The 15326-nt window shown below is 30.2% G+C and overlaps 1 protein-coding gene across 1 annotated transcript in view; it reads right to left on the bottom strand.

Annotated features, from left to right (window-relative positions):
• Positions 1 to 4716: 4716 nt before the first annotated feature.
• The window catches only part of LOC127739379 (putative leucine-rich repeat-containing protein DDB_G0290503), a 58262-nt gene continuing 47652 nt past the window's right edge, over positions 4717 to 15326 (bottom strand). The window contains exons 18-24 of the mRNA XM_052251076.1: positions 15208 to 15296; positions 14536 to 14567; positions 13559 to 13681; positions 12972 to 13048; positions 11990 to 12122; positions 9042 to 9221; positions 4717 to 7466 (exon numbers count right to left, since the gene is read on the bottom strand). Of these exons, the coding sequence (XP_052107036.1) occupies positions 7177 to 7466; positions 9042 to 9221; positions 11990 to 12122; positions 12972 to 13048; positions 13559 to 13681; positions 14536 to 14567; positions 15208 to 15296 (924 nt within the window). The 3' untranslated portion in view covers positions 4717 to 7176. The remainder of the gene's footprint in view (positions 7467 to 9041; positions 9222 to 11989; positions 12123 to 12971; positions 13049 to 13558; positions 13682 to 14535; positions 14568 to 15207; positions 15297 to 15326) is intronic.

The following is a 15326-nucleotide window of genomic DNA, read 5'->3' as shown; positions in this document are numbered from 1 at the left end:
AGAATTCTCATTGCACATACATGTATATGTACATACCATGAACATAAGAAATTATAATTGAGTAATAGCTATGATTGGCTGGTTTATAGGGAGATTATATAAATGTTTCATTTACACTATATTATAACTTGTATTGTTTGTTTGTATGTCCATGAATAAGAGTACATATTAGCTGAGAAACATATCTAAAGCCTTTTTAGGATTTGATAGCTATTTACTTACATGTAGTATAAATGACATTAAGGAAAATTAGTAAGGGAAACATCATCAGTATATCAGTTACATAGATAAAGTTTAGTTCAGATTAAAAAGAAACCCTTTTTAAAAACTTAGGGGAAATAGGGTATTACTAAATACAATTTAAATTTAATTTTGCTCTTTTTGCAATGTTTAGAAGAGAAATCCAAATCACTAAAGCATTTTCAGATTTGTTAGAAAATAACTGGTAAGGTTTTGCATAAAATTATTTTTTTTATTGCACACTTTTATCTAAAATATTTTTATCCATATGTATTGCTGAACTGGTGATGCAGGTTTTTTTTCACTTAAGGTATCTATTTTCTAAAAAGTGCTCTTACAGCCCATATCTTAGAAGTAGAAAATCCTTGACAAAATCCCCTAATTTTGGACAGGTCCTTAACATGTGCAGGGTTAGCATGTAATCATATTTCATAAAATAAAAATACTTTCACCAAAATACATGTATAAATGCTAACAAATGTTCACATGTGTTCCATGTTTTTTGTCTTGCCTATTTGTTTTAATATATGAAGAAATTTATTAGAGTGATTTAGTTTATGAATATGTTGATGAAATGTAATAAGAGACATGCAACCTTTCTTGAATAGTAGTCAAACCAAATAATTATGATATCTGCAAAAACTATGTGATTATTTGGTTTTTTTCTCTCATTTTCTTTGAGGATTTTAAACTTTTTAACAGCTACAATGAAAGAATAGGAAAAAACCTTGATTATCAGTACCAAGTAGCTGTCAGAACATTTAAAAAAAAAAAATTTATTATTGGAAATATGGAGATTAGACAAACTTGCAGACTTTTAAGTGTATTATATTTTATCTTCCAATAAGTGTATAAGTGGTGACATTTGTTATGTTGTAGTCACTTTATATGACATTTCCATGGAAGATTCTTAATCTACTGTTATGTTTTTACATTTGATGCATATTTTGTTTTATCTGAGAGGTGGAAGAAAGTTTTCTATATGAGTATGTTTTATTATTGTATTATGAAGCAGCTTATGTTTTACTACACAATAAGTTGTACATATGATAAACTATCATATTTATAAATTAAAGGCTATACAAACATTTTTGCTTATGAATTATTTTTGGTCATGTAACTCACAAAGACCAAATCATTCCAAATACTATTGTGAATAACAGGTAGGAAGGATTGATTGATTGATAATTGTTTGCTTAATGTCCAGTGGCAAGGAAGTTGGGAAAAAAAGTGCCTGTTCTGTGTAATCCAGTCTTATAGTTTTCAACACTGAAAATATTTCTACTTCGAGCTTTTAAACTTTGTACTATATTTGTACATATGTATAGACATTGAAGATATATACACTCATAGTCTGTGTACACATTTGGATAAGTTTTGCAGATTTTTGAGATGGTGAAACATTGTCTAGTTTTAGCAGCAATCTATAAGGATGGTACATTTATCGAATTCTTCTTACAGTTTTGAAGACAGTCTTCAAACTTTCTAGAAACACAATGCTACAGATATAAGTCTTGTCTTAACGACGAATAATATCAATTAAACACTTATTTCCAATTCTGAAGTGATCTTTTTTGTTCTTGTCACATTCTGTCAAAATACACAACCGGACAAATAATGCTATGAATGATCTGACCTTACATGAAAACAATGGCAAAAGAGACAACATTACATCAACAAGAAACTATAAAAAGGTAAAAGGACAGGTATTCACAATGTTTAACTCCAATTGTTTATTTCTTTTGTCTATTTTGTTATGAATGTTGCCTATTAATCTCCTGGCTGGGTCAAACCAGTCACTGTTAAACTATTCTTTGCTGCTTCTCTACCAAACAACAGGCATTTAGGAGCATTACAGAATTAAGACCTGTCATCTCCGAGTTAAAATAATGTTTCTTGAGTAGGTGAAATGTCTTTTTGCGGACTATTACTATGTGAGTTGGCATGTTTATAAACCCAAATAGGCATGTCAGTCTAGTACAAAGGAGGTTATATTCATATTGCATTACTATGCTATCGCACTTTATGTGCATGCAATGTTTTCTGCTGGATGTTAAGAAGACATCCATTTTTGAATTAATTATTCTAAATCCAGGTTTTTGTCGAGCCTGCGACTTTTGTTGCAGAAAGCTCGACATAGGGATAGTGATTCGGCGGCAGTAGCGTTAACATATTTCTTAAAAGCTTAATATTTCAGAAGGTAGAAGACCTGGATGCTTCATACTTTGTATATAGATGCCTTATGATATGAAGTTTCCGTCTGTCATATGTCCATTGTCCTTGACCTCATTTTCATTGTTCAGTGAGTACTTGGAAAAAAAGTTTAGATTTTTTGTAATGTTAATTTCTGTCTTATGAGTAATAGGATAACTATATTTGGTATGTGCGTACCTTGCAAGGTCCTCATGCCTGTCAGACAGTTTTCACTTGACCTCGACCTCATTTCATGGATCAGTGAACGAGGTTAAGTTTTCATGGTCAAGTCCATATCTCAGATACTATAAGCAATAAGGTGCACATGTCCAACTGGCAGGTGTCATCTGACCTTGACCTCATTTTCATGGTCCAGTGGTCAAAGTTAAGTTTTTGTGTTTTGGTCTGTTTTTCTAATACTGTATGCAATAGGTCAACTTTATTTGGTGTATGGAAATATTTATTGATGTACATGTCAGTCTGGCAGGTTTTATTTGACCTTGACCTCATTTTCATGGTTTATTGCTCAGTGTTAAGTTTTTGTGTTTTGGTCTGTTTTTCTTAAACTTTAAGCAATAGGTCAACTATATTTGGTGTATGGAATGATTGTAAGGTGTATATCATCTGACCTTCACCTCATTTTCATGGTTCATTGGTCAATGTTCAGTTTTCCTGGCTAACTTTGTTTCTTAATACTATAAGCAATAGGTCAACTATACTTGATGCATGGAATGATTTTAAGGTGTACATGTCTGTCTGGCAGGGTTCATCTGACCTTGACCTCATTTTTATGGTTAAATGGTCAATATAAAATTTTCAGCTATATTCGGTGTGATTGTATTAAAGGTGTACATGTAGTTCCGGCTTGGTTTATCTGACCTTGACCTAATTTTCTTGGATTATAAATGTTAGTGTGATACTTGTAGTAAAACTTTATATTTAGGACTATCAACATAAAATCAATGGTCAGTATAGTAGGCGAGACATTTCAGTGTGTGCACTCTTGTTTAATATTTTTTGTACAAAATAGTACATAATTTAGAAATTAAATGAATTTATTTGAAAGTCCCAAGGTCTAAATTGTTATCAGTTGAGTTTATGCTTTGTGTTCATATTTTCCATTGTATTTTAAGGTTTTAGGACTGGTTTGTTGATTTGGATTCTTACTTTATTATGACATCAAATTGGACTTGTGATTTGAGGAACTGAGATTGGTTTGAGACTGGATGTCCATCAAATATAGTAGACCTGTTGCTTCTATTAATTGAAAAGATCACCTAGCTAACTAAAGTTTGATGTTATTTAGTCAATTTGTCATTAAAATTGGGTCAAGGACAACTATATGTCAGATGTAATTTTCAATCTATATGGCATTTTTCATACAAAATGTGAATCATGTTGTTCTTGTTCTAGAATATCAAGCTTTACCCAAAAAGCTTATGCCAATGCCAGATTAGCATACATAATTCTAATCTTCAGTGAAATCAGACCCAGGCAAAAATCTACAGTACTAGCTAGGGTTGACAAACTTCAAGTCTCACCTGCTGCGATTTCGGAATTTATTTAAGTACACAATGAACTTGAAAACGTCAATGGTCAAATGCAATCTTTAAGGTGCACATGTTCATGTAATTAGTTTATCATGCAGAATATTTTCAACTGCTATCTAGTTTCTGAGCTATACACTTCAATCACAAGCTTAAATTATCACTGGAAATAAGATCAAGGCCTTATGGCACATATTAGACAAACATACTCTTCAAAACCAATCTTCATACCAAATATTGTTGACCTTATTAAGTATAATTACTGAGGAACAGACTTCATTCTGAAAACTTAACCAGCCCAAACAGCTATATGGTTATATCAATCAGCTTTCATTTTGGTGGAAATAATTTTCCCTGTATTCAACATGGCAGTCATAAACAAACAATCTAACATAATTTTATGCAGGGCATTATAGGACACAGTTTTCAATGTTTAATTCTTGGATGGACTTGATCATTCTGACACATTAATTATCAAATTGTCCCATTCAGAATAATATATGTGTGTCAAATGTAACACTTGTATGAAGTAAAAAATCTGTACGGAAGCATACAGTATCAAGTTATTGTTCAAACACATTTTTTCATCTTAGTTTGGTGAGTGTAGTTGATTTAAGGTTATCCAAAGTAATAATATGGAAATTTATTTGCAGCAGATAAGTGCATCTTAGCTAGTCCAAAAATCTTGAACTTTTGATACAAATGCAATTAGCATGCAGGCATAATGAAAACAAAGTTATTTTAAGCTGTCATATAAATTTATCAAATATAACAAACAAACAAGTTCAAATGCATATTCAAAATCATAGCACTGGTTTATAAGCAAAAAATAACAACACTATTTCAACTTCAGATTTTCAACCTTAACTGAAAATATGATATACATGAAACTTTTGAAGATACATTTTCAATATAATGGAAAAAAAATAATAAAAAATATGAATGAAACAGCTCCTAAAATATCTTGATATGTTTCTAAGAATACAATTCTGTTTTACTAGTCAATTGCAGTAACTTAAATGGGTTAATTAAGTGTGTCCCCATATATATAGGTGCTTCACTTGATAAATTGCAAACAAGTATCAAGCAAAAATTAATCACTCCAGTTGAAAATGAAAAAAATAAGTTATCTAAGATTATAAAATTTGTCTTGTTCTTGAATAATAAGTTAAAACTCAAGTCAAGAAACATTTGATGTAAACTTAATCCAAAACTAGTTCAGAAAGAACAGTAGTCCAATTTACCCACATAAAATGTTGACATACACTTTAAAATACAATTTTAAGCCAGTTGAAATTCACATAATAAAGCAACCAATAAATGAACTTTTGACCACTGGCAGTGATTCATGTAAGGGCTGTTCCATTAAAACATACATGGTACCCAGGGAAGGCACTTAAAAAATGGGGTAACCACCTATAGAGGCAAATTAAAATTTCACTAACATTTCCACTATGCAAAAACAAAGATGACACCCACCAATAGTTGAGATTTGGAAGTGCCTTCCCTGGGTCCCATGTATGTTTTTATGGAACAGCCCTAACTTAATTTTATCTTGTAATGACAGAAGGCACATGTATACTTTAAACTAGATGGAACTACAACTTAGAGAGTTCTGATGTGTACTAGATGCTAATTTGGTGAGTTGGTACATTTCCATGGTACTATAAATGTGAGTTCAGCAATCTCAGAGAGATGGATTCTAAGAGTATTGGAACATCTATTCTTATTTCTTGCTGGAGAACTAAATATCTTCAAATTAACTCAGTTTATTCATAAAAATTTGAACCTAATTGTTGTTTTAAGTTTATTCCTGTAATATTTAAAGGGCCATTTAATCTTCTTTGAACTATACAGAACTTGAAGTGATGTCAATTTTAGTAAATTTAGAGGCATCATGGTTACGAAAAATACACGTTTTTAATTCAATCTGTATTTGTAGATGCAATCTGTTATTTTCTATTTTTCTATTTTTGGAGCTTAGAATATAATTAGGTAAATTCAGTCATATACATCTAATATTGAAGCTGCCACTTTATTGCACAATTAATGGTATCCAAGTACATACTTAGTATTTTTATGTAATATACATATGATAATAATGTTTTGTTCTTTTCAACATTCTGATTTGTACAGTACAATTTTTTCCAGAGTATCAAGATATAATTTCACTGAATATGAATATTATATAAATATTATTATTGTGGTATAAAGCTTTATGAACCTTCATTTTACTTCTACATGAGCGATGTATGTACTCATTTGTCAAAAATGATTTCAGTAATCCAAAAAAGTCTTTTGAGGAAATAAAAATAAATAAGATGAAATTTCACAGAACTAAACTCTGTTAAACTGCAAAGTAAGTGTTAAGAGCATTTTACTTTGACAACAACATGAATATAAATAAAAACAAATTTCAAAGAACATGAACCATAACTATAAATTTTTCACAATAGAAAAACAAATGATCGTGATTAACTATGCTAAGAACATTTGAAATATGCACCTATTATATTTTATTGAAAGTTAATTGCATTTTGTGATTTTTTTTACCCCTTATTTCAATGAAATCTCAATAACTGATATCATGGTGTTTTTTTGCCTAACTGCCAATATTGGTATCAACATCTCTGCTAAAATCTTCTAAATTAACAAATTTTAAAATGAAACTTCATAGTTCATTATTATAAGTATTTTCCAAAGTGTTTACTGGAATCCCTGCAACATGGTAAAATAATACACAGCATCAAAGATAATGTTTCTAATTTTGCTTCTTTTTTTTGACAAATGCAGTGATGAAAAACCTCCTAGTTTTATTAAATTGTATATTGAGAAGATATAACCAGGTAAAAGTGGTTTTGTACACATTGAAATTCTTACATGACCGGTAATTCTTCTTTTCATTACAAGCCTTGGCTTCAACAATAGTAATGTTAAAAGATTATGATCAATTATTCTGAAATGTTGGATGCTAATTAAACATAGAACATACAAATGTGCCTGGACTGATTCCTATATATAGGAAATGATTCATGAATATGGTTAATGATTTAAATGCATACATGAATTCAAAAATAAAATACAACACATATTTGTTTGTATAAATCTAATTCATATCAAGACAACAAATTTAAGAAAATTCTAATACTGTTAATTTAAAACATGCATAATGGTCAAAAGAAAGAGATCAGGAACATCATCTAAATGAAAAGGAAGACAATTTCCCTTCATATGATGTCAACACAGTTCTGGTATGTTCAAGACGTTGTTTTAGTTGAGAAGATATGCTTTTCTGGTCTTTCTGAAACCATTCTTTTAACTGAGTAAAAATAGGCATAGGAGCTATAAATGCAATATCCAACATAGCATTGGCAATAATTTCCTTTGCTTCCATGGAAACAGTTGCTAATATCAATAGGCCAAGCATAAATTTTCTAGTATTTTTTTGTGCAAATTTAGGATCCATTTTTCTTCCCAATATAGTAGCTGAAATTAAAAGAACAAATAACATGTTATATTTCGAATCCTTGGTTAGAGCTTACATCTAGAAAACAACTGTCAGCATAACAATATGGAAACAATGCTTTAAATGCTGTTTTTGTGAAGTTCTAAATTTCCACTATAAATACATTGTGCAATATAATTATATTTAACTTTCTTTTGTTTTTGTTTTTTGTAGCATGTAATTGACAGTAATCGAAAAGTAATGTAATTACTTTTGATATAGTAATGGATTGCAATCGAATCGATTACATACAAAAATCAGAGAAATCAATTAATAATAATCAATAACACAAAAATCCTTCAAGAAATTGAGTGTTAATGGATTACATTTGTCAGTAATCATGCCCATACCTGAGCATAATTATCCTTTTTTACATAGAAAACTGTATTCTATACGTTTGTCTTCTTATTTGCTGGCTATTTTTATTGGCTTTATCTGTATCTTAGCAATCATGAAAGTTACATGCAACATTTACAATATTCATATGCAATTATGTGTGCTCTAGTTGCATTCAAAATTTCATAATAAAGTTGATCTAAAACAAGTGTTACACAAAAATATTTTAGAATCTGGTAAATTAAAAAATTAAGAGCATGTATAAATATATACATTTGACACAACCAAAAAACAATATTCAAATATGAAATGTGTTTATATAACCTTTCTTTATATAACAATAATCTAAATACTGTTGCTGCATAATAAGCAAGAGACACATTAATGATTTTTTTTTTGGTGTCATTTTGATATCCATGGCAGTAACAATTGTTTAGAATTTCCTAACAACTATTGCAATGTCATATCCAAAGCTAGAACATATGTAGCCCATGTTCAAGCCACAGTAAATATCGTTTTTTGCATAAAGGTCACCTTAAAGTTTTTATTAAAGAACCTTATTTGTTTTTTTAATTAATTCTTGATTCTTTGTTTTTTTTAATTTTGTGCTGTTGATTTCTGTCTTAATCTTGCTCTGTGTTTTGTGTTTTTGATGTTAAATATTTGGATCATGATTTTGTTGTTGCTAATTTGTAATATCTCTATTGTGTTCTGGAGTTTAATGAAATTAATTTGTGTGTTGTCATTCTTACATTGTGATTTTGTGTGAACTATTAAAAAATAGTGGAACTGTTTTTTTAAACTAGTAATGAAATGGAATATAGAAAGGTTTATTTAGTGGAGCAGGATCTGATTACCCTTCCGGAGTACCTGAGATCACCCCCAGGTTTTTGGTAGAGTTTGTGTTGCTCAGTCTCTAGTTTTCTATGTAGTGTTTTGTGAACTTCTTGGTCGTTTAGTCCTTTTCCATTTTTTTTCAATGGTGTTGACAGTTTCTCTCAACTTATGAGTTTTGAATGACTTCTTGGTATCTACAGCCTCTTTTTTAATTGAACTACACAAATTATAGTTGATTTAGCTACAAGGTTATGGATATATTTAAAGTAGGTTGTTCTGAAATCAAAGATTTAAGGGGACCTTCTCATACAAAAAAGGGTATAAAATGATTTTCTCAGGCTTTAATCTTTAGATGGATTCTTTTATTTCTAACAATTACTTACCAGCAATATTGACAATACTTTTAATGTACATAAGAGGAAATCCTCCATTCATATGAATATTTCCTTTTACTTTTTGAAAAAACTGATTCAAGCAAATTGGAGTAAAACTGTTCTTGAAGAATTCTGAGTCCTCTGTCAACAGCAACAATTCCAAACTTTTGTAAACCTCAAATTGTTGGTCTGAAATAATAGAAATAAAAGCAAAGTCATATATTTATACACTGTCAGCTTTCCTATGTATTGTTATATATAGGGGTATAGGTTGATACTTAGGAATTTAGCCCCACTCTATAGCAGTTGATACCTATGTCTTGTCTTAAAAAGATCAATCATGCTGCTAACAATTGTTTATCTTATTGAGAATATATCAAAGTTTAATTTCATTTTGGTTTTCCAATCCAAATTCAAAAGAGACATCACATTTTAATTTTTAGATGACGTTCTGATCTTTCAATCAAAGAAAGTTTCCTTCCAGTGTGATTATTTGAATTCAGTTGTATATTCTCCCAAAATAAATTCATTAAAGTACCTTACATTCTTTCGAGTGTTTCCATGCAATCATCAATATAAACAAAATAAAATGTGTAGGGTATACATCAATGAGAGAATATTTACCAGAAATGGAATATGTAGGGCATACATCAATGAGTTAATATTTACCAGAAATGAAATGTGTAGGGTATACATCAATGAGAGAATATTTACCAGAAATGGAATATGTAGGGCATACATCAATGAGTTAATATTTACCAGAAATGGAATATGTAGGGCATACATCAATGAGAGAATATTTACCAGAAATGAAATGTGTAGGGCATACATCAATGAGTTAATATTTACCAGAAATGGAATATGTAGGATATTCATCAAGGAGTGAATATTTACCAGAAATGAAATGTGTAGGGCATACATCAATGAGAAAATATTTACCAGAAATGAAATGTGTAGGGTATACATCATTGAGCGAATATTTACCAGAAATGAAATGTGTAGGGTATACATCATTGAGCGAATATTTACCAGAAATGAATTGTGTAGGATATTCATCATTGAGTGAATATTTACCAGAAATGGAATACGTAGAGTATTCATCAATGAGTGAATATTTACCAGAAATGGAATACGTAGGATATTCATCATTGAGTGAATATTTACCAGAAATGGAATACGTAGGGTATTCATCAATGAGTGAATATTTACCAGAAATGAAATGTGTAGGGCATACATCAAGGAGTGAATATTTACCAGAGATGGAATATGTAGGATATTCATCATTGAGTGAATATTTACCAGAAATGGAATACGTAGGGTATTCATCAATGAGTGAATATTTACCAGAAATGAAATGTGTAGGGCATACATCAATGAGAGAATATTTACCAGAAATGGAATATGTAGGATATTCATCAAGGAGTTAATATTTACCAGAAATGAAATGTGTAGGGCATACATCAATGAGAGAATATTTACCAGAAATGGAATATGTAGGATATTCATCAAGGAGTTAATATTTACCAGAAATGAAATGTGTAGGGTATACATCAAAGAGTTAATATTTACCAGAAATGAAATGTGTAGGGCATACATCAAGGAGTGAATATTTACCAGAAATGAAATGTGTAGGGTATTCATCAAGGAGTTAATATTTACCAGAAATGAAAGGTATTCATCAAGGAGTTAATATTTACCAGAAATGAAATGTGTAGGGCATACATCAAAGAGTTAATATTTACCAGAAATGAAATGTGTAGGGCATACATCAAGGAGTGAATATTTACCAGAAATGAAATGTGTAGGGTATTCATCAAGGAGTTAATATTTACCAGAAATGGAATATGTAGGATATTCATCAAGGAGTGAATATTTACCAGAAATGAAATGTGTAGGGCATACATCAAGGAGTGAATATTTACCAGAAATGAAATGTGTAGGGCATACATCAATGAGTTAATATTTACCAGAAATGGAATATGTAGGATATTCATCAAGGAGTGAATATTTACCAGAAATGAAATGTGTAGGATATTCATCAAGGAGTTAATATCTACCAGAAATGAAATGTGTAGGGCATACATCAATAAGTGAATATTTACCAGAAATGGAATATGTAGGATATTCATCAAGGAGTGAATATTTACCAGAAATGAAATGTATAGGGTATACATCAATGAGAGAATATTTACCAGAAATGAAATGTGTAGGATATTCATCAAGGAGTTAATATCTACCAGAAATGAAATGTGTAGGGCATACATCAATAAGTGAATATTTACCAGAAATGGAATATGTAGGATATTCATCAAGGAGTGAATATTTACCAGAAATGAAATGTGTAGGGCATACATCAATGAGTTAAAATTTACCAGAAATGGAATATGTAGAATATTCATCAAGGAGTTAATATTTACCAGAAATGAAATGTGTAGGGCATACATCAATAAGTGAATATTTACCAGAAATGGAATATGTAGGATATTCATCAAGGAGTTAATATCTACCAGAAATGAAATGTGTAGGGTATACATCAATGAGCGAATATTTACCAGAAATGGAATACGTAGGGTATTCATCATTGAGTGAATATTTACCAGAAATGGAATACATAGGGTATTTATCAATGAGTGAATATTTACCAGAAATGGAATACGTAGGATATTCATCAATGAGTGAATATTTACAAGAAATGAAATATGTAGGATATTCATCAAGGAGTGAATATTTACCAGAAATGAAATGTGTAGGGCATACATCAATGAGTTAATATTTACCAGAAATGGAATATGTAGGATATTCATCAAGGAGTTAATATTTACCAGAAATGAAATGTGTAGGGCATACATCAATAAGTGAATATTTACCAGAAATGAAATATGTAGGATATTCATCAAGGAGTTAATATTTACCCGAAATGAAATGTGTAGGGCATACATCAATAAGTGAATATTTACCAGAAGTAACACTGGTTGCCTCATCTTGTTTAGTAATTTTTAGTAACTCTTGTAACAATATCCTCAACACTGCAGCATTCTCCATGTTTTGTGGTTTAGACCAATTACATAATCTAGAGTAACAGACAATTACCTACAATACAATTATTATTATTATACCAATAAAACATTATTGTAAAGTACTGATGTTGACATTAGGTTTTTAATAGGTCTTAAAAATGTTGTCAAGTTAACTCACACATTTCTACAATAAGTTTTTTAATAATTTTGTACAGTTACATCAAACCAAAGATAATAACATATATATCAATTTTCTATATTAATAAAGAAATGCAATTGATTCTTTGGTCTTTAATCAACTTAAAAAATTTTCATCAATACATGTACTTCAAAATATCAGACCTCCATCAACTTTTTCTCTTTCTTCCTCCCTGATCTAATTACTTATTACTGACAATCAAAAGTTGTCAGATGCTATAAAGTTTACAACCCCAAAAAGGTAAATAACAAGTAATTTGATCTATTTAAAACATTAACGGTACCAATTTTTCTGCACCAGATGCACATTTCAACATTGAATGTCTCTTCAGTGATGCTTAAGGCCAATTGATATTGATATGCAGTTATGTGATAAGTGTGTGTTTTCACTTTCAATGTTTTTAGTGTTTTTTTTCTTCATGCAAAAATTAAACATTGACCAAATAATCATAAAAAAGAGGTCGATATCTGGTGAACAGAGTCAGATGGATATATTTGCCTTACTAATATTTAATATGCTAAATATATTAGACCTATTACATATAATATCTAAGGAACTGACCTGATCACAAAAACTAAACATTGGTCACAGAACTTTAAAATTAGGTCAAGTTCATGTTGAACCCTTTCTTTAATACCTTACGATGATAATAAATACCACATATAGGTGAACAATGAAAAGATTGTGTGATAAAAAAAAAACTATACAATAAACATTTCTTACCTTTTCATGTTTTTCTTTATCTGTTAGTAAAATTTTCATGATGCAAAATTCAAATGTTGTCAACAAAACACTTGGATCTGAAAAGGAAACAAGATGGAATGTGAACTATCGAACACTAATGATATCCACAATATATGATTTTGATAAACAGGAAGATGATGAGCAATGGATGTGAAGATGCATTACATGGTGTAGCATGTTCACGTACAGCATGGTAACAGATTTCAGGAAGCCTGGATATAGTTCCTATGAAAAATGTGACCAAAACTTGATCACCTAAGACTGGTTAAATTCCCCACATTTGTACAGAGTCAGGCTATCTGGACCATGTTTTGTTGATTGTTGTTTGTCTTTTTGTATGGCAGGTATGGTCTGTTTTGCTATAAAATATTGTTATTCCTGATCATCTTTATTTTTCGTATTATCCAATTACTAGAGGGACCTTTGGTAACAGGCTTGAGACATGAAACACTAAAAACTTTCCATTAACTTATTTTTATGAAACGCTGGTATTTAATTTGTAGACTTCAGGCAATGCCCCAATTATTGAAAGAATAAAGGTTATATCACTAGGATATCCAACTCACCTGTATTAGATTTGTACAAGACTTCAGGCCAAACTCCTATTATTGACAGACCAAGGGTTATATACCTCGGGTAACCACTGGTTACTATATGGTAAAACAATACTCTGACAGAGCCCACATTTCCTGTCAAAACATAAAATAAACAGAATTAACCTCAATGTGAAATACATTCATCAAACCATTCTGTTATAAAATATGTAATAAACAGCTGTGCCAGAAGCACAAGATACACCAAATCATCTGCATATTGATATTGTTGCAAGAATAAAATAGAATATTGGAGAGGACATTCTATCAGAAGTCAGTACTATAAAAAAACTCAGTCAATGCAGCATAAAATGAGGCTCAGAGTGAGTGAATTCTCAAATTGAGAGACTGCTACATTCCCCTAAAAAAGCAACTTATTACCATGCTATAGGATTGCAGTTTCCTTTGTTTCTTTAAAATGAATTTTGTTTTAAGATTCAAATACCAAAATTATAGAATAAAAGAACAGAGTTCCAATGTCCCCTGCATTGCATATATTCTATATGTCCAAGGGCAACTTTTTTTTCTGGTTCTTTTAAACATTTTTATAAATATCTTAGAGAAATGAAGGCTTGAGAGCAAATGCAATGCAATTTCCGATTAATAGTTAATATTTCCAAGGGGCATAACTCTTTTAAAAATATTTGACCAGCACTGATTTTCAAAATTGTCCAAAACATTATTGATATATTGTACATGTGAGAGCACTTCAGTGCAATTTTCCATATAATTAATATTTCCAAGAGGCAGAACTCTTTTAAAAATAATTGATCGGCACTGATTTTTGAACTTGTCAAAGACATTGCTGATATAAGCCTATGATATATTTTTCATAAAAATCTGGCAAAAACTATACACATGAGAGCGCTAACAATGCAATATTCCAAAAAATTGGAACAATCACATAACAATAATTAAACTTTTTTCCAGACTTAAGATATATCACTTACCTTCTTTCTGGCATATTCCTGTGAACATTCGACTGAAAATATGAAATACAAGTTGTTACAAAACTTTCTTTTTTCAAGAAAAGTATTCAAAACACATTTCAGGGAAGAACAATTTGAGTTGCAAACTAAATTATCAAGATAAATTGTTAATTTCTCCCTATCTTTATAATTCACCTTCAAAGAATGTTAGTTTGTTTGATGCTGTGATTTAAAGCTGAATTCTATAAACTCCAGGGGTTAAATATTCTGACAGACCCACCATTAGCTGGGGTATAAAAAGCAAAATGGAAAACTTAATGACTGAGGTGGACGCTTTGCTATAGGTAGATTTCATTAAGTTATCTAAACCATTCCTCATGGTAGATTTTTATTTTTACTGAATAAATAAATTACTGAAGATTCTCAAGAAATAATAATGACAAAACTTCTTTAAGAAATAACACTGATAAAACTGATCTAAGAAATAACAATGATAAAACTGCTCTAAGAAATAACAATGATAAAACTGCTCTAAAAAATAATAATGATAAAACTGCTCTAAGAAATAACACTGATAAAACTACTCTAAGAAATAACAATGATAAAACTGCTCTAAGAAATAACAACGATGAAACTGCTCTAAGAAAAAATAATGATAAAACTACTCTAAGAAATAATAATGATAAATGTTACCATAGTGATGTTCTTCCTAGTATGGTTACCACATCTCTAAGCATAATACAATTCCATAATGCATCCAACAATCTGGTCTTAAATTCAACCTAAAATTCAGCAAATTGAAAAATAATTAG

This window comes from Mytilus californianus, unplaced genomic scaffold, assembly GCF_021869535.1.
Source record: "Mytilus californianus isolate M0D057914Y unplaced genomic scaffold, xbMytCali1.0.p SCAF_4, whole genome shotgun sequence".
In the NCBI taxonomy this organism is placed as follows: domain Eukaryota; kingdom Metazoa; phylum Mollusca; class Bivalvia; order Mytilida; family Mytilidae; genus Mytilus; species Mytilus californianus.
Note: the sequence above shows the minus strand (reverse complement) of the source record. Positions and strands in the feature narration are given on the sequence as shown.